Source organism: Hyla sarda, chromosome 2 (genome assembly GCF_029499605.1).
Source record: "Hyla sarda isolate aHylSar1 chromosome 2, aHylSar1.hap1, whole genome shotgun sequence".
Taxonomy (NCBI): domain Eukaryota; kingdom Metazoa; phylum Chordata; class Amphibia; order Anura; family Hylidae; genus Hyla; species Hyla sarda.
Window position 1 is genome coordinate 220328153 of NC_079190.1, and position 19957 is coordinate 220348109.

Sequence of the window (19957 nt, forward strand, 5' to 3'; positions counted from 1 at the left end):
TACACTTGACATACACATATGAGGTGTTTCCTTACTTATCGTACACTTTTAGTTTTATTTAGCCATATCTGCTTCTCCTGTGTCTTACTTGTTTGTTCCCATTGATCGTAAGTGCTTTTTAGGTGGCAAACTCTTTAAATAATTCAAAGTAATATGTCTTTATTCATTAAAATTATATGTATCAATCCATTTATCTTAAACAAAAGGCGAACGTACTACCTTAAAGGGGTACTCCGGTGGAAAACTTTTTTTATTTTATTTTTTTTAAATGAACTGGTGCCAGAAAGTTAAACAGATTTGTAAATTATTTCTATTAAAAAATCTTAATCCTTTCAGTACTTTTTAGCAGCTGAATGCTACAGAGGAAAATCTTAAATTTTTTTTTGGATTACTTTTTTGTGTTGTCCACTGTGCTCTCTGCTGACACCTGATGTCCGTATCAGGAACTGTCCAGAGCAGGAGAAAATCCCCATAGCAAACCTATGCTGCTCTGGACAGTTCCTGACATGGACAGAGGCGTCAGCAGAGAGCACTGTGGACAACACAAAAGAGAAATTAAAAAAAAAGTAAAGAATTTCCTCTGTAGCATACAGCTGCTAAAAAGTACTAAAAGGATTAAAGGACATCTGCAGCTTGATTAACACTTATCCCCTATCCACAGGATAGGGGATAAGTGTTGGATTGCGGCGGGTCCGACCACTGGGATCCCCCCCCAATCTCCTGTACGGGGCCGCAGCATGACGTTGCGGCTGGCACGCCTCCTCCGTACATCTCTATGGGAGAGGCGGGGAGGCAGCATTCGTGCCTCCCCCAATAGAACTGTATTGGGATGGGGCAGAGACGGGGCGTCACCGTCGACCTCTAGGTCGACGCTACGCGCCTTAGCGCTAATGGCGGCGCCCCGTTAGGGAGATCACGGGGGGGGGGGGGGGGGGTGTCCCAGCGGTTGGGCCCCCCCGCGATCAAACACTTATCCCCTATCTTGTAGATAGGGGATAAGTGTATATTGCGCTGCAGTTGTCCTTTAAGATTTTTAATAGAAGTAATTTACAAACCTGTTTAACTTTCTGGCACCGGTTCATTAACAAAAAAAAAAAATTCCCACCGGAGTACCCCTTTAATGCTCTTATTCTTCTATGTGTATTAGGGAATTGCTTTTTAATTCAGATTCCTAACATGGATAATTTGGGACAATCGCTCTGTCAGTGGTTTGTAGAATGGAGCATGAAAATCACCAATCATTGCCCTGGTAGTTCGTTGGCAAGAGTGGCAGAACAATGTTTCCTTTTCTTCTTAGAAATTCTCTCTATTCATAGATTTATAGAACAAAAATAGGAAAAATAATATGCCGGTGGCCTAAAGAAGGATCAGAGTTAATAACACTAAATTTATTGTAGGTTGTAAATACAGGGTTGATATCTGTTGGAATAGAAACGCCACTGGAGGTTCTTACAGATCAATGCCAGCAAGGGCTGAGATGGCTGCGGCAGTGGACAGTTAGCTGTACAGTCAGGAAGCTATATGTGCACTTCATATTATCCTCTCCTAAATGTTTAAAGGGGTTATCCAGCCTTTCAAAATCAATCCTAGTACTCGTGCAAAGCTGCAATCTTTTCAGTGTTTATATATAAACTGCAGGCCGGATCATACTTGCACACACCATACTACTAGTACTGTTGGTGCAAAGTACTGCAGTGTTTTCCTATTGATGTGAACGGGACAACAGTGCAGTACTCTGCACCCCCAGTAAAAGGAACTGTTTCTGTAAAGATGAACCAGCTACATATATATTCAGTGGAGTGGTTGCAGTACTCGATGGAATACCACAGCCCTATTAAAGGGGTATTCCAGCTTTATACATGTAATCCACTATCCAAAGGGGCCCCCACGATTTCTGTGCAGCCCCCGGGATTCTGTGCTGGGCGCTGCCTCAGAGATGGGAATCTGATGTCACGGCCACGCCCCCCTAGTGATGACACGCCCCTCCATTCATGTCTATGGGAGGGGGCGTGACGGCAGTCACACCCCCTCCCATATACATGGATGGAGGGGCGTGATGTGACATCACTAGGGGGCGTGGCCGTGACGTCATGTCCCGGTCTCGGAGGCAGCGCCCAGCACAGAATGCCGGGGGCGGCACAGAGATCGCAGGGGTCCCCTTTGGCGGGACCCCTGCGATCATACTACTTTTCCCCTATCCTTTTGGATAGGGGATAAGTTGTATAAAGCCAGATAGCAGGTGTCCCAGGATACAGACCTCTAATATTTTGTAGCCCCTTTTCTTGATTTCTTGTCCCCAGCATGACGGTTTTATTTGTCCATGACTTTTTACTAATATTCAAGGTATGACGTAAAGATGTTTATGTAAAAGATTCATTTTGCATTGTTATATATTTTTTTTTAGGTTTCTGCTATGTAGAATTTGATGATCTGGAGTCCCTTAAGGAAGCTTTGTCATATGATGGTGCAGTAAGTTTCCATTGCCTTTTATTAATTTCTTAAGTTAAAGCGATCTGCTTCTCACTTTGCTGTTTTGTTTTCCTCTTTAGCTTTATGGTGAGCGTTCTTTGCGAGTTGATATAGCAGAGGGCAGAAAACAAGACAAAGGGGGCTTCGGTTTCAGGAAAGGTGGATCTGATGACAGAGGAGGAGGTATTTATTATCCTTTGCTTAAATAATTTTAAATGCCTTTTACAATGGATTTATCCAATCTACAGGATCTTTTATTTTTTTTATTTTTTATTGAAAGCTGTCAGACAGGTCTATGTAAATAAAGCCTAAGCTGCATTACAGCACCCATAGAAATCAGTCAGCCTGTACTGTGCCTTAATACAAAACTAATGAGGGGAAAGAATTAGGATCTTTTTCATAATTTATTTAATGTCCTATTCTATTAGATGCATTGCTTGGGGAAGTGGGGTGTCTGCTCCATCCAACATGAAATATTCACGTTTGTGTGTTAACCCATTGCAGCATTCTGTTTTCTTTAGTCTTGTGTGTGTGTGTGTGTGTGTGTATATGTGTGTGTATATATGTATATATATATATATATATATATATATATATATATATATATGCATAAGCTTTTCTTTATTTTACGGGTTCTTTAGTAACTGACTATTTGACACTACTTGCTTTAGAAGAGTGGTTGGATCAGACTGGACTGACAGGATTATAAAGAATTAGTTACATTAATTTCTTAACAGTGGTTCTTAAGGCCTTGTTCACATCTGCATTGAAAGCACCGTTCAGGGCCAGAAAACAGAGCTTAGAGGGGTATTCCAGGAAAAAAAAAAATATATATTTTTTTTCATATCAACTGGGTTCAGAAAGTTAAACAGATTTGTAAATTACTTCTATTAAAAAATCTTAATCCTTTCAATAATTATGAGCTGCTGAAGTTGAGTTTTCTGTCTGGCAACAGTGCTCTCTGCTGACATCTCTGCTTGTCTCGGGAACTGCAAAGAGTAGAAGAGGTTTGCTATGGGGATTTGCTTCTAAACTGGTCGGTTCCCGAGACACATGTCATCAGAGAGCACTTAGACAGAAAAGAATAACTCCATTACATCAACTGAAAGGAATAAGATTTTTTTAATAGAAGTAATTTACAAATCTGTTTACCTTTCTGGAGCCAGTTGATATATAAAAAATGTTTTTTCCTGCATAACCCCTTTAATGGTGCATTGGACAACTGACACTGATGGATACCATTTGACTGGTTTCAGTCTGGTGCCATGTACTAGGATTTGAGCGGACCAAAAAAAATACTGCTTGCAGCATTTTTTTTGTCCACGCAGGACCCACTATTTAAAAATGCTTCAGTGACTCAGCTCCAGTGCAGGTGTGAACATAGCCTAAGATAACATGTGGAAACTTACGTTTCCTAACTCCCTTGGTTTGGTCAGTCGGCTCCTGTGCATGGTCTGGTGCAGGAGTATATAGTGATGTTCTGTTCGTTTAGATGGAATAAAACCTTTGCATTCAGTACTGGACGCTGCTAGAAAGTACCGGTATACATCTTGAAGGTGTTTTTGCAGTCATCTGGTTTGTTTCTAGTGATCGGTAGGCTCTAGCCTTTCTCAATACTGCAAGATTTTAATGTTTTAGTGGAGAACTGTATTTTCATGGTTATGTAACTGATGTAGCTAGATATTGGGATTTCCCGCTGCATCCTGTAAAGTTTTTTTGGTTTTGGCTCTGTTTTCGATTTCATGTTACTGTTACCTTATTTTTCAGGAAACGATAGTTACGGCTCTAGAGGAGGTTCAAGAGATGACTTCAATTCTGGTAAAGGTTACGTCTATCTTTCACTGAGGGCTTTCACTGGTTTTTCTTTAGTGTGGGGGTCCTCCAACTTATGTCCTTTCTTCTTAACTAACAACCATTTATTTTGAAGAATTTACTTATTCTTTCAGACCTAGTGTACTTCTCTGTGCATACATTTTGTGGTCTTTGCTATTTATAACAATGTTTCTTTTCTTTGTTTTATTAAAGCGACAGGAAAATTACACATTTTAGTCCATGTTTAGTGAAAAAAAAGCTATAAAGGGACAACACAACTAGATGACACGTAAGGCTGGGTTCACATTATATACCTCTGTGCACAGGTACATTGGCAAATGGCATGCCAGTGTATCTTTGCATGGGCCGCATTGATTTACCGTATATACTAGAGTATAAGCCGACCCGAATATAAGCCGAGGCCCATAATTTCACCACAAAAGCCCAGGAAAAGTTATTGACTAGACTATAAGCCTAGGGTGGGAAATGAATCATCTCCCCCCTATGTAATCATCCAGACCCCCGTCATCATCTCCCCCCCCCCCCCCCTTTTCATCATCACCGCCTGTCAATCCCTTCATCAGTGGTCTTCAACCTGCGGACCTCCAGATGTTGCAAAACTACAACTCCCAGAATGCCCGGACAGTTTTGAAACCTCTGGAGGGCCGCAGGTTGAAGACTACTGCGGCCTTAGTCATCATCCAGCCCCCCCTTTGTTTTGTACTCTCCTCCCCTCGGCGGGAAGTTAGGGTGAGCTGGTCCGGGCCATATATGCTGCAGGGACCGTCCGGTGGGGAGGATTAGTCGTTGCGGGCTGTCCATTTTCACCGGGGGGGGGGGGGGGGGGTAGGGGGGGGGGGCGGCCCTCTTCTCCACGCTTCGGGCCCGGACTAGTGACGTTGCCTTGACGACGACGCACAGGGACGTTCATGCGCAACGCCGCTGTGCGTCGTCGTCAAGGCAACGTCACTAGTCCAGGGCCGGATCGGAGAAGAGGGCCCCCCGGTGAAAATGGACAGCCCGGAACAACTAACCATCCCCACCGGACGGTCCCTGCAGCATAGATGGCCCGTACCAGCTCACCCGAACTTCACGCCGAGGGGAGGTGAGTACAAAACAAAGGGGGGGGGTGGCTGGATGATGACTAAGGCCGCAGTGGTCTTCAAGCTGCGGACCTCCAGAGATCTCAAAATTACAACACCCAGCATGCCCGGACAGCCATCGGCATGCTGGGAGTTATAGTTTTGCAACATCTGGAGGTCCGCAGGTTGAAGACCACTGAGAAGGGATTGACAGGCGGAGAGTTCACTCAAGTATAAGCCGAGGGGGAGCGTTTTCAGCACGAAAAATCGTGCTGAAAAACTCTGCTTATACTCAAGTATATACGGTAAATGCCCCCAACGTCAACTCATGACTACATTTGGGTCAGTTTCTGAGTGTATACTAGTTTTCACTCTAACCCAAAAGCGCAGGACACTTAGGAGACTAATCAAAACTCATATACGCATGGAAAATTACTTGTATGGCTCAAACGGGGAAGAATGTACTGCTGCTGTGTAGTAAGACCAATAATTATATTTACATATTCGCGCTGAGGTCTTCTTGGATATAAATTGGGGAGACACATCCAAATACAAATATAACTGGTGGACTTGCGAAAACAACCTACAAACTATATACTTAATTTGTGGACCCTTGCAGAATAGGCCATTTCCATAAACCAGTAAAACGTGAGGATTTGTGGGCCAGTGTGACATTAAGTGTTGCCATTAAAATCCAGTACTCAACTATATACAAATCAAGAGGGTCCATCTCATATATTACTGTTTGAACTGAACAGACTATACTTTATAGTACTTTATTCAGTATTATATACATAATGAGACAGAGGTTTTATTTTAAAGGGTACCTCTCATCAAATAAACTTTTGATATATTTTAGATTAATGAATGTTGAATAACTTTCCAATAGCATGTTAATGAAAAATATGCTTCTTTCTATTGTATTTTTCCCGATCAGTCCTGTCAGCAAGCATTTCTGACTCATGCTGGAGTCCTAAACACTCAGAGCTGCCAGTCTGCTTTGTTCACAGCCAAACAGGCTGTGAACAAAGCAGGCTGGCAGCTCTGAGTGTTCTCCTTTGAACAAAGCAGACTGGCAGCTCGTAGTGTTTAGGACTCCAGCATGAGTCTGAAATGCTTGCTGCCAGGACTGGTAGGGAGACCCCTAGTGGTCATTTCTTCAAAGTGGAAAATTAAATAGAAAGAAACATATTTTTTCATAACATGCAATTGTGAAGTTATTCTGTATACATTAATCTATAATATATCAAGTTTTTTTGATGAGAGGTACCCTTTAAATGTGACCTAGTTATTGTCCTGCTTAATTTGAGATAATTGACACTATCCTCGTGTGTGTGTGTGTGTGTGTGTGTATGTGTGTATATATAATATATGTGTATGTGTATATATATGTATGTATATGTGTGTATGTGTATATATATATATATATATATATATATATATATATATATATATATATTATATATATATATTATATATAATATATATAATATATAATTTTGATTCAATATATCACTGTGGTCTTGACTGGTGTATACAATTACTATTTCAAGTTTGCCACATTTCTAGCCTGTAGTGATGCACCTGCACTTGACTCTATCTGCACCATCTAACTAGAAAAGGGTTGAACTACCAGAGTAAGGGTATAGTCACACGGCAGAGTTTCTGCATGGATTCCACATGCCAATTCCAGCCTTTGAAGCCCAATAGACTTCAATGGGATTCTGCACTCCCATTCAAACTTTGGAATTTCAGAGCACGGATTCCGCACAAGCCAGGAACCCCCCAGATGAATGCGGAGACTGAAATAGTGCGGATGTGTGGAAATTCTGCCGTAGCATAGCAACCAGTACACACAGATAAGATGGTATATTTTCATGCCACTTCCTGATGTCTAGGGAGGTGGCTTCTTTAAGAATTTAGAAGACTGTACACTTTTCTGACCATTTACCATTCATTGCAGTTACTAGAAAGCACTCACACCCTGCTATCTGAAGCAAGCTTACATACAGAGGAGGCTCCCTATCTATACTTTGTACAGTGTGTGTGTGTGTGTGTGTGTGTGTGTGTGTGTATATATGTATATAAAATATATAAAATATCAAACTAGAACCAGGTGAAGTTGATGATCTCTTCCAACACTTCCTCTGTTTGCATGGCTATGTACACACTTGGGTGGTGGTGTTGGGCTGAAGACTTGTTTTCTTGTGACACTGGCTGGTATTTTCTATCAGCTTTCCTCATGAATAACCAACCTAAATGTATTTAAAATCTTTCTCTTCAGAGGTAATTCATATGTAGTGATGTAAGGTAACCCTTTTCATGGCTATGACATGATAAATTGTAGTGGACATCCTTGACCCCTTAAAGGGGTACTCCGGTGGAATTTTATTTTTTTGATCAACTGGTGTTAGAAAGTTACAGATTTGTACAATCTTTACCCTTCTAGTACTTTTTAGCAGCTGTATGCTACAGCGGAAATTCTTTTCTTTTTGAATTTATTTTGTCTTGTCCACAGTGCTCTCTGACACCTGATGCCCGTCTCAGGAACTGTGCAACCTGTGCTGCTTTGGACAGTTCATGACACGGACAGAGGTGTCAGCAGAGAGCACTGTGGACAAGACAAAAAAGAAAATAATTTCCTCTGTTGCATACAGCTGCTAAAAAGTACTGGAAGGGTAAAGATTTTTTAATAGAAGTACTTTACAAATCTGTTTAACTTTCTGGTACCAGTTGATTTAAAAAAAAAAGTTTTTCACCGGAGTACCCCTTAACGACCAAGGACGTATATTTACATCCTTGGCCGGCTCCCGCGATATAACGCGGGGTCACGCGGTGACCCCGTGTCATATCGGGTCGGTCCCGGCATGTAACTCGGGCTGGGACCCGGGGCAAATAGCGCGCAGCAGCTATCGTGGTGCCGTTCGCTATTAACCCTTTGTGAGAATGCGGTGTCCCCATCAGCTAGGACGCGAGCGGAGGTCCTCTTGCCTACCTCCGGCACGTCCGTTCGGCGAGTGATTGCTCCAAGCCTGAGATGCAGGCTTGAGCAAACGACCGCCGATAACACTGATCAATGCAAAGCTATGGCTTTGCAGGGATCAGTGTAAAAGATCAGTGTGTGCAGTGTTATAGGTCCCTATGGGAGCTATAACACTGCAAAAAAAGTGAAAAAAAGTTAATAAATGTAATTTAACCCTTTCCCTAATAAAAGTCCAAATCACCCCCCCCCTTCACATGAAAAAAACATGTAAATAAACATATGTGGTATCGCCGCGTGCGTAAATGTCCGAACTATAAAAATATATAATTAAACTGCACGGTCAACGGCGTACGCGAAAAAAGTTCCAAAGTCCAAAATTACGTATTTTTGATCACTTTTTATATCATGAAAAAAATGAATAAAAAGTGATCAAAAAGTCCATTCAATAAAAAAATGGTACCGTTAAAAACTTCAGATCAGGGTGCAAAAAATGAGTCCTCATACCGCCCCATACGCGGTAAAATAAAAAAGTTATAGGGGTCAGGAGATGACAATTTTATACATATAAATTTTCCTGCATGTAGTTAAGATTTTTTCCAGAAGTACCACAAAATCAAACCTACATAAGAAGGGTATCATTTTAATCTTATGGACCTATAGAATAAAGATAAGGTGTCATTTTTAACGAAAATGTACTGCGTAGAAACGGAAGCCCCCAAAAGTTACAAAATGAAATTTTTATTTCAATTTTGTCGCACAATGATTTTTTTCCCCCGTTTCGCCGTAGATTTTTGGGTAAAATGACTGATGTCACTGCAAAGTAGAATTGGTGGCGCAAAAAATAATCCATCATATGGATTTTTAGGTGCAAAATTGAAAGGGTTATGATTTTTAAAAGGTGAGGTGGAAAAAACTCGTGGTCCTTAAGGGGTTAAGGACACAGCAGGTTTTGGTCTTTTTTTCTATCCACAAAGCAATGGGGCTTATTTGCACGATCAGTTGCACTTCGTATCGACATCTTTCATTTTACCATAAAATGTACAGTGAAAGAAAAAAAAGTCAGAAAATTGAGGGGGGAAAAAATGCTATTTTGCAACTCTTGAGGGGTTTAGTTTTACACTGTGAACTTTATGGTAAAACTGACACAGTGGCCCTCATTAACTGTTCTAAACAACTTGCTTTTGTTGGGTTGTGCACCAAAATGTGGTGCAGTGTACCACAATTTGGTGCATTTTCCCCACAAATTGTGTCTGTGCTATGAATATTAGTATGGATGTGGATATGATTCTAGAGTTCTGGTATATTATGCCATTCTGTTGTTTTTATTATCACTTGTGATGGATTAACAGCATTTAGGCAGCAGGTAGGTGTTGTTGCTTGTATTGCTATACAAACCCTTTTCACACCTCTGTATTTCACTCATGACTAAGGTGCTAGAGCAGCCTGGAACATGTAGATTGGGCCTATGGCCAGCGCAGGTGTGAACATAGCCTAAGATAACATGTGGAAACTTACGTTTCCTAACTCCCTTGGTTTGGTCAGTCGGCTCCTGTGCATGGTCTGGTGCAGGAGTATATAGTGATGTTCTGTTCGTTTAGATGGAATAAAACCTTTGCATTCAGTACTGGCCGCTGCTAGAAAGTACCGGTATACATCTTGAAGGTGTTTTTGCAGTCATCTGGTTTGTTTCTAGTGATCGGTAGGCTCTAGCCTTTCTCAATACTGCAAGATTTTAATGTTTTTCATGGTTATGTAACTGATGTAGCTAGCTATTGGGATTTCCCGCTGCATCCTGTAAAGTTTTTTTGGTTTTGGCTCTGTTTTCGATTTCATGTTGCTGTTACCTTATTTTTCAGGAAACGATAGTTACGGCTCTAGAGGAGGTTCAAGAGATGACTTCAATTCTGGTAAAGGTTACGTCTATCTTTCACTGAGGGCTTTCACTGGTTTTTCTTTAGTGTGGGGGTCCTCCAACTTATGTCCTTTCTTCTCAACTAACAACCATTTATTTTGAAGAACTTACTTATTCTTTCAGACCTAGTGTACTTCTCTGTGCATACATTTTGTGGTCTTTGTGATTTATAACAATGTTTTTTTGTTTTATTATTTTAAGGTGACAGTAAAATTACACATTTAGTCCATGTTTAGTGAAAAAAAAAAACTATAAAGGGACAACACAACAAGATGACACACAAGGCTGGGTTCACATTATATACCTCTTTGCACAGGTACATTGGCAGATGGCATGCCAGTGTATCTTTGCATGGGCCGCATTGATTTACCGTATATACTAGAGTATAAGTCGACCCGAATATAAGCAGAGGCCCCTAATTTCATCTCAAAAACCCAGGAAAAGTTATTGACTAGACTATAAGCCTAGGGTGGGACATACATCATCTCCTATGTAATCATCCAGACCCCCCGTCATCATCTCCCCCCCCCCTTTTCATCATCACCGCCTGTCAATCCCTTCATCAGTGGTCTTCAACCTGCGGACCTCCAGATGTTGCAAAACTACAACTCCCAGCATGCCCGGACAGTTTTGAAACCTCTGAAGGTCCGCAGGTTGAAGACCACTGCGGCCTTAGTCATCATCCACCCCCCCCCCCCCCTTTGTTTTGTACTCCCCTCCCCTCGGCGGGAAGTTAGGGTGAGCTGGTCCAGGCCATCTATGCTGCAGGGACCGTCCGGTGGGGAGGATTAGTCGTTGCGGGCTGTCCATTTTCACCGGGGGGCCCTCTTCTTCGGGCCCGGACTAGTGACGTTGCCTTGACGAAGCCGCACAGGGACGTTCATGTGCAACGTCGCTGTGCGTCGTCGTCAAGGCAACGTCACCAGTCCAGGGCCGGAGCGGAGAAGAGGGCCCACCGGTGAAAATGGACAGCCCGCAACGACTAATCCTCCCCACCGGACGGTCCCTGCAGCATAGATGGCCCGGACCAGCTCACCCTAACTTCACGCCGAGGCGAGGTGAGTACAAAACAAAGGGGAGGGGGGGGTTGTTTGGATGATACTCGAGTGAACTCTCTGCCTGTCAATCCCTTCTCAGTGGTCTTCAACCTGCGGACCTCCAGAGATCTCAAAATTACAACACCCAGCATGCCTGGAAAGCCATCGGCATGCTGGGAGTTGTAGTTTTGCAACATCTGGAGGTCCGCAGGTTGAAGACCACTGAGAAGGGATTGACAGGCGGAGAGTTCACTCGAGTATAAGCCGAGGGGGGGGGGGGGGGGGGGGTGAGGTTTCAGCTGAAAAACTCTGCTTATACTCGAGTATATACAGTAAATGCCCCCAACGTCAACTCATGACTACATTTGGGTCAGTTTCTGAGTGTATACTAGTTTTCACTCTAACCCAAAAGCGCAGGACACTTAGGAGACTAATCAAAACTCATATACGCATGGAAAATTACTTGTATGGCTCAAACGGGGAAGAATGTACTGCTGCTGTGTAGTAAGACCAATAATTATATTTACATATTCGCGCTGAGGTCTTCTTGGATATAAATTGGGGAGACACATCCAAATACAAATATAACTGGTGGACTTGCGAAAACAACCTACAAACTATATACTTAATCTGTGGACCCTTGCAGAATAGGCCATTTCCATAAACCAGTAAAACGTGAGGATTTGTGGGCCAGTGTGACATTAAGTGTTGCCATTAAAATCCAGTACTCAACTATATACAAATCAAGAGGGTCCATCTCATATATTACTGTTTGAACTGAACAGACTATACTTTATAGTACTTTATTCAGTATTATATACATAATGAGACAGGTTTTATTTTAAATGTGACCTAGTTATTGTCCTGCTTAATTTGAGATAATTGACACTATCCTTTTTTTTTTTTTTTTTTTATATATATATATATATATATATATATTTATATTATTTTGATTCAATATATCACTGTGGTCTTGACTGGTGTATACAATTACTATTTCAAGTTTGCCACATTTCTAGCCTGTAGTGATGCACTTGACTCTATCTGCACCATCCAACTAGAAAAGGGTTGAACTACCAGAGTAAGGGTTTAGTCACAAGGCAGAGTTTCTGCATGGATTCCACATGCCAATTCCAGCCTTTGAAGCCCAATAGACTTCAATGGGATTCTGCACTCCCATTCAAACTTTGGAATTCCAGCGCACGGATTCCGCACAAGCCAGGAACCCCCCAGATGAATGCGGAGACTGAATTAGTGCGGATGTGTGGAAATTCTGCCGTAGCATAGCAACCAGTACACACAGATAAGATGGTATATTTTCCTGCCACTTCCTGATGTCTAGGGAGGTGGCTTCTTTAAGAATTTAGAAGACTGTACACTTTTCTGACCATTTACCATTCATTGCAGTTACTAGAAAGCACTCACACCCTGCTATCTGAAGCAAGCTTACATACAGAGAAGGCTCCCTATCTATACTTTGTACAGTGTGTGTGTGTGTGTGTATATATATATATATATTATAATCAAACTAGAACCAGGTGAAGTTGATGATCTCTTCCAACACTTCCTCTGTTTGCATGGCTATGTACACACTTGGGTGGTGGTGTTGGGCTGAAGACTTGTTTTCTTGTGACACTGGCTGGTATTTTCTATCAGCTTTCCTCATGAATAACCAACCTAAATGTATTTAAAATCTTTCTCTTCAGAGGTAATTCATATGTAGTGATGTAAGGTAACCCTTTTCATGGCTATGACATGATAAATTGTAGTGGACATCCTTGACCCCTTAAAGGGGTACTCCGGTGGAAATTTCTTTTTTTTATCAACTGGTGGCAGAAAGTTACAGATTTGTAAAATCTTTACCCTTCTAGTACTTTTCAGCAGCTGTATGCTACAGCGGAAATTCTTTTCTTTTTGAATTTATTTTGTCTTGTCCACAGTGCTCTCTGTCACCTGATGCCCGTCTCAGGAACTGTGCAACCTATGCTACTTTGGACAGTTCCTGATACGGACAGAGGTGTCAGCAGAGAGCACTGTGGACAAGACAAAAAAGTCGAAAACAAAAATTTTTAAAAGAAAATAATTTCCTCTGTAGCATACAGCTGCTAAAAAGTACTGGAAGGGTAAAGATTTTTTAATAGAAGTACTTTACAAATCTGTTTAACTTTCTGGTACCAGTTGATTTAAAAAAATGTTTTTCACCGAAGTACCCCTTTAACCCCTTAACGACCAAGGATGTATATTTACATCCTTGGCCGGCTCCCGCGATATACCGCAGGGTCACGCGGTGACCGCGTGTCATATCGGGTCGGTCCCGGGTCATATCTGGTCCTCGTGCCGGGACCCGGGGCAAATAGCGCGCAGCAGCTATCGCGGTGCCGCGCGCTATTAACCCTTTGTGAAAATGCGGTGTCCCCATCAGCTAGGATGCGAGCGGAGGTCCTCTTGACGTCCGTTCGGCGATTGATTTCTCCAAGCCTGAGATGCAGGCTTGAGCAATCGACCGCCGATAACACTGATCAATGCAAAGCTATGGCTTTGCAGTGATCAGTGTAAAAGATCAGTGTGTGCAGTGTTATAGGTCCCTATGGGAGCTATAACACTGCAAAAAAAAGTTAAAGTTAATAAATGTCATTTAACCCTTTCCCTAATAAAAGTCCCACCCCCCCTTTCACATGTAAATAAATATAAACATATGTGGTATCGCCGCGTGCGTAAATGTCCAAACTATAAAAATGTATAATTAAACTGCACGGTCAATGGCGTACGTGAAAAAAAGTTCCAAAGTCCAAAATTATGTATTTTTGATCACTTTTTATATCATGAAAAAAATGAATAAAAAGTGATCAAAAAGTCCATTCAATACAAAAATGGTACCGTTAAAAACTTCAGATCAGGGCGCAAATAATGAGTCCTCATACCGCCCCATACGCGGTAAAATAAAAAAGTTATAGGGGTCAGGAGATGACAATTTTATACATATACATTTTTCTGTATGTAGTTAAGATTTTTTCCAGAAGTACCACAAAATCAAACCTACGGTACATAAGTAGGGTATCATTTTAATCTTATGGACCTATAGAATAAAGATAAGGTGTCATTTTTAACGAAAAATGTACTGCGTAGAAACGGAAGCCCCCAAAAGTTACAAAATGAAATTTTTATTTCAATTTTGTCACACAATGATTTTTTTTTCCCTTTTCGCCGTGGATTTTTTGGGTAAAATGACTGATGTCACTGCAAAGTAGAATAGGTGGCGCAAAAAATAATCCATCATATGGATTTTTAGGTGCAAAATTGAAAGGGTTATGATTTTTAAAATGCGAGGAGGAAAAAACCAAAGTGGAAAAACCCGTGGTCCTTAAGGGGTTAAGTACACAGCAGGTTTTGGTCTTTTTTTCTATCCACAAAGCGATGGGGCTTGTTATTTGCACGATCAGTTGTTCTTCGTAACGACATCTTTCATTTTACCATAAAATGTACAGTGAAAGAAAATGTCAGAAAATTGAAGGGGGAAAAAATGCAATTTTGCAACTCTTGAGGGGTTTAGTTTTACACTGTGAACTTCATGGTAAAACTGACACAGTGGCCCTCATTAACTGTTCTAAACAACTTGCTTTTGTTGGGTTGTGCACCAAAATGTCGTGCAGTGTACCACAAATTGTGTCTGTGCCAGAATTTGTGGCTCCAAAATAAGTCTTATCCAGCTCACCTGTGCTCTGCGCACCGATCCCACTGTAACCTCCACAGTAGCAAAGAAAAAAGTCTGAATATCACATCATACTTATATCTTGATCATTTATACCTATGAATATTAGTATGGATGTGGATATGATTCTAGAGTTCTGGTATATTATGCCATTCTGTTGTTTTTATTATCACTCGTGATGGATTAACAGCATTTAGGCAGCAGGTAGGTGTTGTTGCTTGTATTGCTATACAAACCCTTTTCACACCTCTGTATTTCACTCATGACTAAGGTGCTAGAGCAGCCTGGAACATGTAGATTGGGCCTATGGCCAGCGCAGGTGTGAACATAGCCTAAGATAAAATGTGGAAACTTACGTTTCCTAACTCCCTTGGTTTGGTCAGTCGGCTCCTGTGCATGGTCTGGTGCAGGAGTATATAGTGATGTTCTGTTCGTTTAGATGGAATAAAACCTTTGCATTCAGTACTGGACGCTGCTAGAAAGTACCGGTATACATCTTGAAGGTGTTTTTACAGTCATCTGGTTTGTTTCTAGTGATCGGTAGGCTCTAGCCTTTCTCAATACTGCAAGATTTTAATGTTTTTTAGTGGAGAACTGTATTTTCATGGTTATGTAACTGATGTAGCTAGATATTGGGATTTCCCGCTGCATCCTGTAAAGTTTTTTTGGTTTTGGCTCTGTTTTCGATTTCATGTTGCTGTTACCTTATTTTTCAGGAAACGATAGTTACGGCTCTAGAGGAGGTTCAAGAGATGACTTCAATTCTGGTAAAGGTTACGTCTATCTTTCACTGAGGGCTTTCACTGGTTTTTCTTTAGTGTGGGGGTCCTCCAACTTATGTCCTTTCTTCTTAACTAACAACCATTTATTTTGAAGAATTTACTTATTCTTTCAGACCTAGTGTACTTCTCTGTGCATACATTTTGTGGTCTTTGTGATTTATAACAATGTTTTTTTTGTTATTTTAAGGTGACAGTAAAATTACACTAAGTCCATGTTTAGTTAAAAAAAAAAAAAAAAAAAAGGGACAACACAACTAGATGACACACAAGGCTGGGTTCACATTATAAACCTCTTTGCACAGGTACATTGGCAGATGGCATGCCAGTGTATCTTTGCATGCCATTAAGTGCCCCAACATAATCGACTCATGACATGATTTGTGGGCCAGTGTGACATTAAGTGTTGCCACTTTTTTAATTTTTTTTTAATTTTATTTTTTTTAATGTTTACCGTGGCTATACTAATTGTTGCAGGTTTGTTTGTTTTTTCTTTTCTTTTTTTTTTTTCTTTTGTAAAATGGGAAAAGGGGGGTGATTTGATTTTTTTTATTAGAGGAGAGGCTTTAATATAGTTTCCATTTTTAATCAATAACATTGTACAGTGAAATCAGCGCATCTGCCTGAGATTGTATCAGTATTCCATTTCAGCATTGATAACGGCATCGCCAATGTCTGCCATTGACTGTAAGTGTTGGCTACTGATTGCAGCCATCACTCACTCTATGAAGCGAACACCGCTCCTGCACTCTCTTCATACTCATTGTACAGTGTGGTGTACATTTGCGCATTTGTGCACCAAGGCCCCTTAGGGAATGAAGGGAATCTGTCTTATTAAAATGCTGTGCAATCTGAAAGAATCATGAAAAAGAGCAGGAGTTGCTGAGCGGATAGTTTTTGTGTGAAAATTTCCTGGATAACATTGTTCATTAAAATCTCTGCTCGTTATGGGTAAAGTCGTCATGTGGGTGGCCTTGCATGGTGATTTACAGTTATCTATGTATATATTTGTGTGTATATAGTGAGAGCTGTTGGTTACGGAACAAGACCACTCACATGTCTACTTAGCCATAAATTAGAAGAGATTTACACAAATTAACTTTTCTCGGTCGCCCTTCATTAGGGACACCTATGCTGATGGGTATATTGCCACTAGGAGGAGCTGACAGAAAATAAGTTGGCTCCTCCATTGCAGGATATACCTGCCCACTGGAAGTGAGGTAATCTGTTTTAGCTAGTGTCAGTAGGAGGGAAGACACAGGTCTGGGAGCTCCCCAGACCTGGACTTTTTTTTAATTATTTTTTTGTAAGGGCTGTTTAGTTAGGTTTTTATCTCCCTTTTGTTTCCCTTTTTTCAGGTGAGGGTTCAGGAGCATGGTGCTACCTGTTCCCTCATATGCAACAAAGGGGCACGGAACATAAGAGTATGGGCCGTCAATCCCTTATCGCCAATGGCCAGCACCTCGAGGTTGTACCCTGGGTCCAGGTCCCCCATTGCCCCTGCTCGCCTCGCTATCTTAGCCTAGTATGATGCAGCGCAGCCTAATTCTGGCAGAAGCCATCAAGAGCCTATCTGGCTGTCGCCAGTGCCTGGAAGTGTACTTGTTCAGCCAGAATGTCTGCACGATTCTGCCACCGTCTGTCTCCCATCTCAGGGCTGCAGCGGGCATGGCAAGGTTCCCGTACCTCACTGCTTGTATGAGGAATCTGGATGTGGGTCCCTGCAGTTACACGAGACTTATACATGTAAGCCAGACTGTTGTCTGCTGGGTCTCCTGCTCCCCCAGGTCGCCTGTTAGCCCGGCCGCACTCCGGTACCCCACTTTCCGTGGGTGGGTTCGAAGGAGTGATCCTGTGTGTTCAGGAATCCTATCCCAGTCAGCCAGATGGTTGTCTGCATGATTACTGTTACATTTTCTGCTCCGAGAACGGAAGTTCATCAGGTAATGCACTGCCGAGGTTCAGTTCCGAGTGAGTCACCCCATGTTGCTCCATGGGCCTCATACAATGCACCACTTATGGTTCGCAGGGTTCCCTGCTTTACCAGCTCCCTCTCTACATGCCTTCCGCGCTGAGGGCTGGTGGCCGCTTTCAATGTGTGGCTGTGAATGCGGGACCCGGTGTGGCCATGGTCCCTATGCCATATAGCCAGACTGTGTCTACATGGTTTGTAATCCATCAGGTTACCTCCCCCTTTCCTGCCACTCCTGCGACTGCAGCCTGGTGACTCTCTTCCATGTGAAGTTCAATCAGACTGTGTTTGCTGGTTTCCTGTCCCACATACCTCCTTCTCTTGCATCTGGTGTGTGGCACCATTATATGGTATGTGGATGTTTCCTACAGGTTCCATGGCCTTTCACAGCACGTTTCCTGCTAGGGGCATGGTTGTTACACACTGTTGGGTGCAGAGCCTGTCTGCCATGCTGCTGGACTTTTAGATGTCTGTGGTTTATTTCATGTTTGCAGTCATGGTACCCCACTACTATTGAGGTCTCTGTGTCCCTACGTATGCTACGGTCCCTCTGCACATGTAGTGCCCACCTTCCTTCTGTCGGTGGGGTGTGCCTCGGGCCTTCCTGTAGTTTTTATCCACAGGTCTGCGTTGGTTGAGCACCTCTGTTCTGGCATGGGCCTGGTGGGGTGTTATCAGTTCAGTGCTCCCCCTATGCCTCCAGGTATTTTCATGGATTCCTGTACAGGTGGATAAGCCAGACTGGCTCCGTTGTCGCCCAGGGTTTCACACCGATGGGGTGCTCCTCTCAGCGCTGTTGGTGTGTTTGTGTGTGTGTGTGCTTCTTCCTTGCATTTGTAGTCACGTCTTTGCATCTTGCCCAGCTCCAGTGTCCGGGATTCCGATCCCTCTGGGGACACAACTTGGCTCTTCGATATGTTCTCACAGAGTTCCTGGGGGCTACGTCCACCCAGTACTTTGTCCCGTTCCCGTAGGGTGGCATTCCCCTGCTCCTACAGTGCCTGGCGCACTATGACAATTCCCCTTCCATGGGTGAATGGGAATCGGTGGTTGGCATGGTCAGTGCCTAAGTTTCATCCTAACCACCCCTTGTTCACCTCCTCTAGGGAAACTATTTCGCTGGGCGCTCTTTACTACCGGAGATTGAGCCATCTCTCTTCTCACTATATAGGTGGGGTATCTGGCTGGGCCCTTGTTTTTCGCTAAAAGCATTTGGAAGAGCTTTGCACTGTCTCGGCCTGTGTGCTTAGTGCCCACTATGGCAACCTGGCTGGCTCTCTTCCTGTTTCTTGGTTATCTACTGCTGTTCTTGCAGCCATCTCACTCTCCTCTGCAGGGGGGGGGGGGGGGGGTTCAATCTGTATGGCTTTGCGACAGCCGGTCTAGACACAGTCTGTTGTTTGAGTCCTACCATTGCTCTCCTCACCCCTTGGCCCACACTCCCTCGTAGGGTGTGTTCCTCCTTCCCTTGTCAGTGTCAGTTGTACTACACTGACACCACAGTCTTCTGGAGTAACCTTTCTGTCTTCTGTTCCCGGGTGTCCCAGCCGGGTTCCTTTTTTTTTTTTTTTTCACCTCCGTTCCCGTCCTGACAGGTTGTTACTTCAGTGTGCTCTGGTCCGCTCAGACCGCTGGTGCCTAGAACCAGTTGGTCTCCTTGTCTTGGACACTATCCTGGGACGCTGAGGCATGCCTTTTTTCCTAGGTCAGCCCTCCTGAGTCTTGTGCTTTAGTGATGGTTGAGGTCCCGGGCATGTGTAGCGATCCTGCCCAGACTTCTCCGCGTTCACATTTGTGGGGCGGTCACTCGGTGCCGCACTACTTCTTGTCCCATCTCGGAAGTTCATCACCCAGGGCGTTTTGCAGATGTTGGGTTTCCTTACCCTTCAGGTGTCTTCCAGGAGATTCAGGAACCTCTTTTTTTTTTTTTCCTTTTTTTTTTTTCTTCCATGTTGGCTGCTTCGGTGTTCTGGGATGGTCCTTTTCAGGGTCTTCCGTTCCTTTTTTGGCCATTTATTCTTACGTGTCCGTCTTCCAGGTAACTCAGGCACCTCCAGTTTCCGGGTCTATTGTTCTGGAGTTCCGGGATGCCCCCTTTTCTGGACGTTCCGCTCCTTTTTGGCCGTTAATACCTTCCGTCTCCTCCTTCGGGGTCCATGTTCTCTCGAGATGGAGGGTGTTCTGGTCATCCGGATCACACCA

General features: G+C 42.9%; 1 protein-coding gene across 5 annotated transcripts in view; it reads left to right on the forward strand.

The window, feature by feature from the left end:
• The window catches only part of EIF4H (eukaryotic translation initiation factor 4H), a 65085-nt gene that overhangs the window by 36041 nt on the left and 9087 nt on the right, over positions 1-19957 (forward strand). The window contains exons 3-7 of one of the 5 annotated variants that reach the window (XM_056556413.1): positions 2405-2469; positions 2550-2652; positions 4237-4287; positions 10203-10253; positions 15721-15771. In XM_056556413.1, the coding sequence (XP_056412388.1) occupies positions 2405-2469; positions 2550-2652; positions 4237-4287; positions 10203-10253; positions 15721-15771 (321 nt within the window). The remainder of the gene's footprint in view (positions 1-2404; positions 2470-2549; positions 2653-4236; positions 4288-10202; positions 10254-15720; positions 15772-19957) is intronic. The other 4 variants (XM_056556414.1, XM_056556415.1, XM_056556416.1 and 1 more) reach the window with 4 other exon arrangements.